Source organism: Capra hircus (assembly GCF_001704415.2).
Source record: "Capra hircus breed San Clemente chromosome X unlocalized genomic scaffold, ASM170441v1, whole genome shotgun sequence".
Classification (NCBI taxonomy): domain Eukaryota; kingdom Metazoa; phylum Chordata; class Mammalia; order Artiodactyla; family Bovidae; genus Capra; species Capra hircus.
This window is the reverse complement of record NW_017189516.1, coordinates 34,478,953-34,492,841: the sequence shown is the minus strand read 5'-3', so window position 1 is coordinate 34,492,841 and position 13,889 is coordinate 34,478,953. Positions and strand designations below refer to the sequence as shown.

General features: G+C 38.3%; 1 protein-coding gene across 1 annotated transcript in view; it reads right to left on the bottom strand.

The window, feature by feature from the left end:
* The window catches only part of CFAP47 (cilia and flagella associated protein 47), a 388,870-nt gene that overhangs the window by 22,258 nt on the left and 352,723 nt on the right, over positions 1-13,889 (bottom strand). The window contains exon 34 of the mRNA XM_018043692.1: positions 3,274-3,371. Within this exon, the coding sequence (XP_017899181.1) occupies positions 3,274-3,371 (98 nt within the window). The remainder of the gene's footprint in view (positions 1-3,273; positions 3,372-13,889) is intronic.

The following is a 13,889-nucleotide window of genomic DNA, read 5'->3' as shown; positions in this document are numbered from 1 at the left end:
GAATTATCACTGTCTAAATTCATCTTGTCCATCTAAGTTCATCTTGTTCATTTATTGTCATGGTAATGGGTTCACCTGATGAACTAAACTTAGTGGAGTATAATCTGAAAACAGTTTCTCTCTCCCATCCTTTCCCGATCCCTGTTATTATCTTAGGATGGTCCCCAGTGCTGGAGAGTTTCATTGTTAGATATGTAAAGAAGTTCAAAATCAATCAACACTTACATCTCATATCCAATGAATATTTTTCCTGATTTCTCTACCTGGCACCTCGTCCCTACTCCTGGAGCTTTCTGGTGATTTTTCACACTGCTTGTGAAGAAAAAGGTACACATGATGTGTTCTTTTCAACTGCCTACTCTGACTTCCTCTCCTCCTGTAATCACTGTCCTAATATGACTCCATCAGGTCACAGCATATAGATGGGATGAGAGGTAAAAGAACAAATTAACTGATGCTGGTTGTGCTTCTCCAGTTGACTTTCTAGGTCCTTTTCTTTCACTGTTTCTAACATTACCACCATGTACACTCTTGAGTTCTTCTCACTCTAGCAGAATATACCTTGAATCTTTTAAAACAGCCCAAGCCTAATCTTCCACAGAGGAAAATCCATTTAGACGCACAAGGTCTTAGCATGTATCAGTGGAAATGTAGCTGCTTTCACTCTAGCCATTTTCCCTTTATATATGGTCCAATCTGTGGACAGGAACTCACCAAAATCCAATGGACATTAAACTGTCAGTTTCCGCTCCTTAAAGAAAACACTCCCACTCCCTTTGTGTTCTGGCCATGGCATACAAAGTCTAGAATGTGGGCTATAGGCTAAATATTTCTCATCTACTTAGACATGGCAGAAATATCATTTCTCCAGCAAAATTCTGTGCTGGAGAGTATAAAGTATTAAGTGCTGTGCTTCATAGTATAAAGATATCATTGGGAGTGGCTGTCCAACCAGAGGTTGCATTTCTTAGATCCTCTTGTACCCAGGCATAGCTGTATGACTAGTTCACTCCGATAGTATGTGAGTGGAAGTGATGCGTGTGACTTCAATGCCACTAGTGGTAATTCCCTCCTCTCTTTCCTCTTTCTCCACCTATATACAGAAATCTTTGAGTCCCTAAAGGATGATCAACTTGCCATACGGGGGGAACCTGACTCTGACTCTTGGGATCTAAACATGGAGGATGCTAGACACTGACCAGCAGCAAAAGCACCAGACTGTCAAAATTATTAAAAACTTTGCTTGTATTAAACCACTGAAATTATGGAATTTGTTATATCAGCTAGAGATGCCCTCATATACATACATTTAGTGAGTAATAAATGGCACAGCAAAATCGTTTATAGCATGGAAAAGTATCTATAATTTTCAGGTTTGTATTTCACTTGAAAATCTAAGACAACAGAAAAATTTCACATAGAATATCCCATTTCAATTCTATTTTGTTTCCTATCTAACTCCACTAACATGTTAGTGCCATGTAAACAGGGACTTTGTTTGTATTGTTCATTAGTTTTCCTAGGATCACAGAAAAAGAGATCAGATTTGTGTTTACCAGAGTCAGAAAGTAGTGGGAAGGGAAATTGGATGGAGGTGGTCAAAAGGTTCAAACTTTCAGTTTTAAGACAAATAAGCATTAGGGTTGTAATGTACTACCTGACAAAGATAATTAACACTACTGTACATTATATATAAAAACCGTTAAAGAAAGTACATCCTAAGAGTTCTCAGCACAGGGGAAAAAAGCTTTCTTTTTCTTTTATAGCTATATAAGATGATAAATTTTCACTATGCATGTAAGTCAAACCAATATGTATTAATACTACACCTTAAATGTATCAGTGCTGTGTGTCAATTATATCTCAGCAAAACTAGAAGAAAAAAAAAATTCAAAAAGAAAGAAATCCAAAATACTTTATACAAAAGAGAATGGACTACTAACAACCAATTTTTGTTTATTGAAAATATAACCTGATTTTTGTAACTTGCTATAAGAAGTAACCAAATTTATGTGCCTTAAGGCTGTAAATATTTCTTACAAAAACCCTATTTAAAGAAATTCTAACCATTCACTCATCTCTAAGGAAGGTGTTAAGATTGGCTTGAATGTAACAAAAGATGAAATGCAGATGGAAAATCAGAGGCAGCTGAGTGTCTTGAAAACTGCATTGCCACAACTTGATGATCTAAGGATTAAGTAAAGTATTTCTCAAAAGTTTAGCGAAAACAGCAAATGCAGTAAAAAATGTTAGGAAACTATAGGCATGGATAGTCATTTTAGTATACTTTGAAAGTATTCAGAAAGCATGTTCTTCAAGAAGTTCACAAAGGTTTGTTTGATGGGATTATTTAAAAGAATTCATATGGTCTCTGCTGACTAAATCTTCATGTTCAAAAGTTATACAGCTAGCAAGTTTTTACCTTAGGGGCTTTCCTGGTGGCTCAGAGGTAAAGAATCTGCCTGTAAATGCAGGAGATGCGGGTTCAGTCCCTGGGTAGGGAAGATCCCCTGGTGAAGGAAATGGCAACCCACTCCAGTATTCTTGCCTGGTAAATCCCATGGACAGAGAAGTCTGGCAGGCTAAAGTCCACGGGGTCACAATAGAGTCAGACATGACTTAGTGACTAAACAACAACAACAAATTACTATTATTAGAAAGGAGAGAAAACTTAGTAACTTGGCCACATCACTGTCATTGATAGCCTATTTGGGTAGAGTTACTCGAAAGTGACTCCCCTCCTTCACCAACTTCAGCTGAAAGCGAACATTTAATGAGGACAGCACATCTACCTATAGGGGCAAAGAGAACACTCTAGCACATCAAATACTTTTCCCCAAAGCTTTTGCAAGTGATACTTGAGTGAGTTTCAACAGTCTAACTATTTGTTTTCTATGCCTCCATGGAGATTTACCCAGAGATCAGGTGAACAAATAACTGATTTATAGACCAAGTATTTTATGTATTTTCTTATTTTCTATGTTAGAGCAAAAGTTGGAGATCCTAAATAATCATTTTATAAAGAAATTCATCTGCATATTTCAAATAACCATTATTTACCAAAAGCTTAAATACTTGATTTAAATAAATCTTTCTATAAGCATTTAAGTTGCATTTTAGTCAATCTAAAATAAAATTGATATTATTTGAATAGTTTATCCCAATATGCTCATTTAATATGACTATTTTTTAGGAATAGCAATTTAGGTATACAACAAAAGCTCCAACTGTTTACAAAAAGGAAGACTCTATGAGCAGTTAATGGGCTCTTACCAGAGCAACACATTTCATGTCAATAATCTCTAAGGGCGGTCCAGGAGCACTATGGATCTCAAGGTGATACCAGATTCGCAAATTGTTAATAGCGTTACCTGAAAAAAAGAAAAAACATGGCACATTTTAATATGTGCATTTTAGAACATCATATTTTACATAAATTTTGAGAAACATAAATAGATACCATTTTCAAATTCTTTCTGATGGACTCACTTGTCAAGAGCTGAGGGGAAGGTGAAAAGTCGATTTCAACACAGTTTGTGAGCAGTAAGAGAAGTCCCAGGCTGCATGGCCATGAGAATGAGCTGTGAAAGCTTCCTGCCTCATGTGTGTGCCTGTAAACTCACTAAGTTCTTCACAAAAATAAGAATATTTTACTTTTAAGGGTTAATATTTCAAAAGAAATAACTAACCCTTTGCCCCCTAATTCCCAAAGCATTCACATAATATACATAGACATATCTAAATATGGTATTATAATAGACAAAGGTACATTTCTAGTATCATACAAATCTAGCCTAAGGGAAAAAAATGAGGAAGAATTCATGAAATGTCTCCTTTCTTGGGAGTGTTAAACAGGATCCTAGCAATTTAGCTCAAAGAAAGCTGAAATGGGGTATGGATGGTTTTTAAAAAATTAACAAAAGAGAGGAGGAGGAAGAGAAGGGGGAAAAGAAAGGGGAGGGGAAGTAGTCGGGGAGGGGAAAAGGAAAAAGAAGAACTAGAAGAAGAAAGAAATAACAGGCCCAAGGTGGAGCCACTTGCCTCCAGGAGAGTAAACTAAGACTTAATTACAGGTTCAACCTCTCCCAGGAATGGATTTTTTACAATTTTCTGGTCAGCACTAGTGAGCCAGCCAGGCTCGTCTGTCCACCGGGATTCTCCAGGCAAGAATACTGGAGTGGGTTGCATGCCCTCCTCCAGGGGATCTTCCCAACCCAGGGATCAAACCCAGGTCTCCCACACTGCTGGCGGTTTCCTTACCATCTGAGCTACCAGGGAAGCACACTAGCAAGGCAATCTTGCCTGAAACAATCTTTTCATTTCTTCTGCTAATAACTCCCTTGGTCCATCCCCTCCCCCTTCACATTTCTATAAAACTTGAGAGCAGCTTTCTATTTGCTACTTGGATGTCATCTGATTAATTAATAAGTAAATAAAACCAATCATATCCTCAAATTTACTCCACTGAATTTTTTCCCCTCCGCTGGATCATCGAAAAAAACAAGAGAGTTCCAGAAAAATATCTATTCCTCCTTTATTAATTATGCCAAAGCCTTTGACTGTGTGGATCACAATAAACTGTCGAAAATACCAGACCACCTGACCTGCCTCTTGAGAAATCTGTATGCAGGTCAGGAAGCAACAGTTAGAACTGGACATGGAACGATAGATTGGTTCCAAATAGGAAAAGGGGTATGTCAAGGCTGTATATTGTCACCCTGCTTATTTAACTTATATGCACAGTACATCATGAGAAACGCTGGGCTGGAGGAAGCACAAGCTGGAATCAAGATTGCCCGGAGAAATATCAATAACCTCAGATATGCAGATGACACCACCCTTATTGCAGAAAGTGAAGAGGAATTAAAAAGCCTCTTGATGAAAGTGAAAGAGGAGAGTGAAAAAGTTGGCTTAAAGCTCAACATTCAAAAAACGAAGATCATGCCATCTGGTCCCATCACTTCATGGGAAATAGATGGGGAAAGAGTGTCAGACTGTTTTTGGGGGGGCTCCAAAATCACTACAGATGGTGATTGCAGCCATGAAATTAAAAGACGCTTACTCCTTGGAAGGAAAGTTATGACCAACCTAGATAGCATATTGAAAAGCAGAGACATACTTTGCCAACAAAGGTCCATCTAGTCAAGGCTATGGTTTTTCCAGTGGTCGTGTATGGATGTGAGAGTTGGACTGTGAAGAAAGCTGAGCGCTGAAGAATTGATGCTTTTGAACTGTGGTGTTGGAGAAGACTCTTGAGAGTCCCTTGGACTGCAAGAAGATCCAACCAGTCTATTCTAAAGGAGATCAGTCCTGGGTGTTCTTTGGAAGGAATGATGCTAAAGCTGAAACTCCAGTGCTTTGGCCACCTCATGTGAAGAGTTGACTCATTGGAAAAGACTCTGATGCTGGGAGGGATTGAGGGCAGGAGGAGAAGGGGACGACAGAGGATGAGATGGCTGGATGGCATCCCTGACTCGATGGACGTGAATTGAGTAAACTCCGGGAGTTGGTGATGGAGAGGAGGCCTGGCATGCTGCAATTCATGGAGTCGCAGAGTTGGACATGACTGAGCAACTGAACTGAACTGAACTGGTGAGAGAGTAATGGTTACATCTGGGTTCCCTATATATATTAATACAGATCTTTCTGCTGCCAGTGATGTCCAAAGTCACACCTCCAAATCCTGAAACCAAAAACCCTGGTCCGCCACAAGAGCCCTGTGTAGCAGGGTTGGTACTGGCATCAAACCCAGGTTCTTTCTATTAGTTCTCAACTGTTCAGCTTCTCACTTTGATATTCTTTATGCTTCAATGCTGAGCTAGATTACAGTTTAAGATAAACTCCAGTTTCAGTTAACTGTTTAACTATCATTGTCAAGTTGTAAATATTCCAAGAACTGCAATGTTTGATTAACTTAGGTAAATCACTAAGCCTCTTTGGGTTTCAATTTCCTCATCTATGAAATAAGGGGCCAAGATTTGTGCAGTTCTCAGTCTCTTTCTTCTGAAAAACTGTTCCATTTTGCACTGCATTGCAATGCGTTGCACTGTATTATATTGAATGTATTGAACAGTATTGCATGGCTCAAATAAATGGCTCAGTAAATCCAAAATCTGCAGGTTAGGCCAGCTGACTGTTGACCCAAGGAAGAGTTGGAGTTCAAGTCCAAAGGTAGAATTCCTTTTTTACTCTGCGGAAGTGAGTCTTTGTGCTATGAAGACCTTCAAATGGTTAGGTAAGACACACCCACATTATGGAGGGAAATCTTCTTTAAAAGTATAAAGATGTAAATACAATTCTCATCCAAAATCATCATTATACAAACATCCAGAATACTGTTAAACCTAATATCTGGGCACCACGACCCAGCCAAGTTGACACATACAATTAACTATCATGGGGATGAGAACACCTATTTGTAATTACTTTGACTATCATATAAGGTAGTGTTGTGATGAAGCTACTTTAACTTCTACAGAGCTAAAAACATACAATGAATATGAATTTGTTAGTGACAATGAGATTAGGGGTAATTTATTAATGAACTGAACAACAAAAATAATAATTATTAAACATTGTTTACAGGCTTTAAACCAGAGAAGGCAATGGCACCCCACTCCAGTACGCCTGCCTGGGAAATCCCATGGGCAGAGAAGCCTGGTAGGCTGCAGTCCATGGGGTCGCGAAGAGTCGGACACAACTGAGCGACTTCACTTTCACGCATTGGAGAAGGAAATGGCAACCCACTCCAGTGTTCTTGCCTGGAGAATCCCAGGGACGGGGAAGCCTGGTGGGCTACCGTCTATGGGGTTGCAGAGTCGGACACGACTGAAGTGACTTAGCAGCAGCAGTAGCACAGGCTTTAAACATATTAAAATGTTTCTAATTATAAAATTAATAACATTCACTATAGCAATTTAAGAAATTACTGAAAAACTTTAGAAAATAAAAATTATTCATAATCCCATGACCAAGAATATTTATTTTTTATATAAAATTTCAAGTTTAATATATCAATAAAGACATATATAGGCATATATACACATTATATATAATTGATAAATCCATACATGTGTGTACCTTTGTATATACACATTTGATAGCATTCAGAGAATACTCACTATTAAATTTAAGTTTAATACTAGTCATTAGGGAAATGCAAATTAAAACTACAATGAGCTATCACACCTGTTAGAATGACCATAATCAGAGACAAGAGATAACAAATGCTTTTGTGGATGTGGAGAAAAGGGAACATTTTTGCACTGCTGATGGGATTGTAAATTGGTATAGCCACTATGCAAAATAGGAGAGAGGATCCTCATAAGATTAAAAACAGAATTGCCATATGATCCAGCAATCTCACTTCCAGGAATATATCCAAAGAAAATGAAAATATGAACTTAAAAAGGTATCTGCACCTTCATGTTCACAGCAATATTATTCATAATAGCCAACACATGGAACCAACCTAAGTATCATTGATGAATGAATGGATAAAGAAGTTGTAATACTGAAACCATACTTACAGAAAAGTAGTCAATCTAATCACACTAGGACCACAGCCTTGCCTAACTCAATGAAACCAAGCCATGCCTGGGAGACAACCTAAGACGGGCGGGTCATGGTGGAGAGGTCTGACAGAGCATGGTCCACTGGAGAAGGGAATGGCAAGCCACTTCAGTATTCTTGCCTTGAGAACACCATGAACAGTATGAAAAGGCAAAATGATAGGATACCAAAAGAGGAACTCCCCAGGTCCTTAGGTGCCCAATATGCTACTGGAGATCAGTGGAAAAATAAATCCAGAAAGAATGAAGGGATGGAGCCAAAGCAAAAACAATACACAGTTGTGGGTGTGACTGGTGATAGAAGCAAGGTCTGATGCTGTAAAGAGCAATATTGCATAGGAACCTGGAATGTCAGGTCCATGAGTCAAGGCAAATTGGAAGTGGTCAAACAGGAGATGGCAAGGGTGAATGTGGACATCCTAGGAATCAGCAAACTAAAATGGACTGGAATGGGTGAATTTAACTCAGATGACCATTATATCTACTACTGCAGGCAGGAATCCCTCAGAAGAAATGGAGTAGTCATCACGGTCAACAAAAGAGTCCGGAATGCAGTACTTGGATGCAATCTCAAAAACGACAGAATGATCTCTGTTCGTCTCCAAGGCAAACCATTCAATATCACAGTTATCCAAGTCTATGCCCCAACCAGTAACGCTGAAGAAGCTGAAGTTGAACGGTTTTATGAAGACCTACAAGACCTTTTAGAACTAACACCCAAAAAAGAAGTCCTTTTCATTATAGGGGACTGGAATGCAAAAGTAGAAAGTCAAGAAACATCTGGAGTAACAGGCAAATTTGGCCTTGGAATGCAGAATGAAGCAGGGTAAAGACTAATAGAGTTTTGCCAAGAAAATGCACTGGTATTAGCAAACACCCTCTTCCAACAACACAAGAGAAGACTCTACACATGGACATCACCAGATGGTCAACACCGAAATCAGACTGATTATATTTTATGCAGCCAAAGATGGAGATGCTCTATACAGTCAGCAAAAACAAGACCAGGAGCTGACTGTGGCTCAGATCATGATCTCCTTATTGCCAAATTCAGACTTAAATTGAAGAAAGTAGGGAAAACCGCTAGACCATTCAGGTATGACCTAAATCAAATCCCTTATGATTATACAGTGGAAGTGAGAAATAGATTTAAGGGCCTAGATCTGATAGATAGAGTGCCTGATGAACTATGGACGGAGGTTCATGACATTGTACAGGAGACAGGGATCAAGACCATCCCCATGGAAAAGAAATGCAAAAAAGCAAAATGGCTGTCTGGGGAGGCCTTACAAATAGCTGTGGAAAGAAGAGAGGCTGAAAGCAAAGGAGAAAAGGAAAGATATAAGCATCTAAATGCAGAGTTCCAAAGATAGCAAGAAAAGATAAGAAAGCCTTCTTCAGTGATCAATGCAAAGAAATAGAGGAAAACAATAGAATGGGAAAGACTGGAGATCTCTTCAAGAAAATTAGAGATACCAAGGGAACATTTCTTGCAAAGATGGGCTGGATAAAGGAGAGAAATGGTATGGACCTAACAGAAGCAGAAGATATTAAGAAGAGGTGGCAAGAATACACGGAAGAACTGTACAAAAAAGATCTTCACGACCCAGATAATCATGATGATGTGATTACTAATCTAAAGCCAGACATCTTGTAAAGTGAAGTCAAGTGGGCCTTAGAAAGCATCACTACGAACAAAGCTAGTGGATGAGATGGAATTCCAGTTGAACTGTTTCAAATCCTGAAAGATGGTGCTGTGAAAGTGCTGAACTCAATATGCCAGCAAATTTGGAAAACTCAGCAGTGGCCACAGGACTGGAAAAGGTCCATTTTCATTCCAACTCCAAGGAAAGGCAATGCCAAAGAATGCTCAAACTACCACACAACTGCACTCATCTCACATGCTAATAAAGTAATGCTCAAAATTCTCCAAGCCAGGCTTCAGCAATATGTGAACTGTGAACTCCCTGATGTTCAAGCTGGTTTTAGAAAAGGCAGAGGAACCAGAGATCAAATTGCCAACATCTGCTGGATCATGGAAAAAGCAAGAGAGTTCCAGAAAAACATCTATTTCTGCTTTATCGACTATGCCAAAGCCTTAGACTCTGTGGATCACAATAAACTGTGGAAAATTCTGAAAGAGATGGGCCACCAAACCACCTAACCTGCCTCTTGAGAAATCTGTATGCAGGTCAAGAAGCAACAGTTAGAACTGGACATGGAACAATAGACTGGTTCCAAATAGGAAAAGGAGTACATCAAGGCTGTATATTGTCACCCTGCTTATTTAACTTATATGCACAGTACATCATGAGAAACGCTGGACTGGAAGAAACACAAGCTGGAATCAAGATTGCCGGGAGAAATATCAATAACCTCAGATATGCAGATGACACCACCCTTATGGCAGAAAGTGAAGAGGAGCTAAAAAGCCTCTTGATGAAAGTGAAAGAGGAGAGTGAAAAAGTTGGCTTAAAGCTCAACATTCAGAAAACGAAGATCATGGCATCTGGTCCCATCACTTGATGGGAAATAGATGGGGAAACAGTGGAAACAGTGTCAGACCTTATTTTGGGGGGCTCCAAAATCACTGCAGATGGCGATTGCAGCCATGAAATTAAATGATGATTACTCCTTGGAAGAAAAGTTATGACCAACCTAGATAGTATATTCACAAGCAGAGACATTACTTTGCCGACTAAGGTCCGTCTAGTCAAGGCTGTGGGTTTTCCTGTGGTCATGTATATATGTGGGAGTTGGACTGTGAAGAAGGCTGAGCACCGAAGAATTGATGTTTTTGAACTGTGGTGTTGGAGAAGACTCTTGAGAGTCTCTTGGACTGCAAGGAGATCCAACCAGTCCATTCTGAAGGAGATCAACCCTGGGATTTCTTTGGAAGGAATGATGCTAAAGCTGAAACTCCAGTACTTGGGCTACCTCATGCAAAGAGTTGACTCATTGGAAAAGACTCTGATGCTGGGAGGGATTGGGGGCAGGAGGAGAAGGGGACAACAGAGGATGAGATGGCTGGATGACATCACGGACTCGATGGATGTGAGTCTGAGTGAACTCCAGGAGATGGTGATGGACAGGGAGGCCTGGCGTGCTGTGATTCATGGGGTTGCAAAGAGTCGGACACGACTGAGCGACTGAACTGAACTACTGAACTGAACTACTGAACTGAATATATATGTTCAGTGGAATCTTACTCAGCCATAAAGAACATGGAAACCCTACCATTTGTGACAACATGGACAGACTATGAAGGTGTTATGATAAGTGAAATAAGTCAGGAAAAGAAGAAAAAATTTTCATGATTTCAATTATATGTGTAGTCTAAAATAAACCACCAAAACAATAACAAAAAGCCCAAAGTCATAGAAAAAGAAATCAAACTTGTGGTTACCAGAGGAAGAAGACAAAAATAGGAAGAAATGAAGGATGGTGGTCAAAAGATATAAACTTGCAGTTAGAAAACAATTAAGTACTAGGGAGGTAATGTACAGCATGATGACTACAGTTAACAATGCTGTATGATATACAGAAAAGCTAAGAGAGTAAATTCTAAGAGCTTTCTTCGAAAGGAGAAAATTGTTTTTCCTTTTATCTTTCTTTTCTTTTTATTGTATCTATATGAGAAGATAGATGTTAGCTGAACATACTGTGGTAATCATTTCACAATACGTGTAAATCAAACCATCAAGCTGTATGGCCTTAAACTTATACAGTGATGTATGACAATTATTTTTCAACAAAAATGGGAAAAAATTATATGCTGATAATATCTATTCAAAAATACTTTAAATCAAATTTAAAATTTAAGTTTTAATTATTTAACATAATAAATCATATGGGAAACATTCTTATATTAAAATATCTGTGTATATCATTGATTATTTTATTTTAAAAATCTAAGCTGTGTGATGACAGGTTGCAAAACAGATGAAGAACCAGGAAAAATATATGTACAGTTATCCCCAATTCTTCAGACAGGCCTTTCCATATTCCTACTGAAACAGAATTAACCTTTCCATCCCTTGTAATAACTTTGGTCTTTTTCTTACTGATTGCTCAGCAGTACATTTCTTTTCAGTTAGAGAAGTTTCAGTTATGCAAAATGAGTAAGTTCTGGAGACATAATGTACAACAAGGTAATTATAGTTAACAGGATAGAGTGTATACTCTAAATTTGCTAGAAGGTAGATTGTGTGTGTGTGTGTGTGTGTGTGTATACAAGCTTATTAACTGTGACACATGTACTACTTTGGTGGGGGATGTTAATGATGTGGGAGACAGGATGTATATGGGAAAACTCTGAATCTTCTTCAGTTTTGCTATGAACCTAAAATTTATCTAAATATTAGATATTTTTAAAATATGCCACTCAGATTTGATAGGTCATTATACTGAATATAGATCACTTTAAATTGTATGCATATTTTGACAGTATTCACGTAGAAGGTAGATTTTATCTTTACCTTCTTCTGCAAAAAAGTGGTAACTATGTGAGATGATAAATATGTTCATTAGATTGATTCTGGTGATTATTTCACAATATATATGTAAATCAAATCAATTTGTCCACTTTAAATATGTACAATTTTTAATAGCCAGCTGTACTTCAGTAAAGCTGGGACAAAGAAGAAATGAAAACAATTATAAGAATTTTTTAGGTTTCCAAATAGGGAAATATGAAAAATAATGGTAATATCCAGTTTTAACGAGGGTCAGGTTGAAAGAGACAATCTTATACATTATAATGGAAATTTGAATTGATAAAAATTGGAAGAGTGCTTTAACATGTTTAAAATGTTTAAGAATTGCTTTTCCCTTTGATCCAATGATTTCATTTTAAGATATTTTTTGGAATAAAATAATTGATGATATGTACAAATACTTTAAGAATGTTTCTTATATAATTTATGTTGAATAATTGAAACTTAATTTAAAAAATTTTAAATAGCCCACACAGTCACAAGTAAATGTAATTTCCTAACATGACTCCCCCAGGATCCCCCACAATAGACTTTGATAAACTCTCCCTTGGGCATCTCTTAGATAGGACCCCCAAGATACAAACAAGATACAAGAAAACCTTGTTATATTTTGGAATCAATTCTCACTTCCTATCTGCTCTCTTCTTGCCTGGAAAATTCCTTGGACAGAGGAGCCTGGTGTACTGCAGACCATGGGATCACAAAGAGTCAGACACAACTGAGTGACTAACACTATCTACTCTCTCAAGAGAAGCATCTAATGCTAGTCTCTGAAATGTTTTCCATCTTTAGGGGTATTTCTCTATTCCCATCACCACCCTAAAAAACACTGTTCTTTTCACTTCAAACCCAGTTAGCTGTTGCAGTGGCCTAGCTATTCTCTTTCTAAACTGTTTTGAATAAGTGCCTGGATATCCCTTTTAATCCATGTATTCTGTGATGGTTAATTTTATATATCAACTAGGCTGGACTATGGTGTCCAGTTGTTTGATCACACACCAGTCTAAATGTTGGTAGGAAGATACATGAACACTTTAATCGGTAGACTTTGAGTAAAGCACAATACTCTGTTTATGTGAATGTGCCAACTCCAATCAGTTGGAGGCCGTAAAAGCAAAGACTGAAGTGACCTGAAAGAGAAGCAATTCTTAGCCAAGCCTGAAACATGGAAACCCTCTCAGAGCTTGTAGCCTGCCTGGTCTTTCCTGGGCAATTTGGACTCAAGACTGCAACAGCAACTTTTACTAATTTTCTACCCTGCTTCCCTGGTGGCTCAGTGGTAAAAAATTTGCTTACAGTGTAGGAGATGTAAGAGACATGGGTTCAATCCCTGGGTCAGGAAGTTCCCCTGGAGGAGGGCATGGTCACCCATTCCAGTATTCTTGCCAGGAAAATCCCATGGACAGAGGAGCCTGGCAGGCTATAGTCCATAGGGTCACAAAGAGTCGGACATGACTAAAGCAACTTAGCATGCAAGGATGTGCTTGCCCTATAGATTTTGGACTTGCCAGTCTCCCTAGTTATATTAGCCAATTCCTTAAAATGTCTCTTTCTATAAAGATATAGATTATTATATTATATTTAACTATACTATATTGGATTGTATGTTGTATTATATTACATTAGTGTCTCTTTCTTTGAAGAATCCTGATTAAACACAAACTCATTTAATAAAGATTTCTATCTTGGTATGCCTCTGGTTGAACTTTGCCCTTGTCGACCCACTTTTCTCTATTTCTCTCTTCCGTCCCTGCTACTCACCCATTAGAGAACTCATTCACCCACTCTCTCAGAAACCTGCCCTGTCTATTCCAACTCTCCA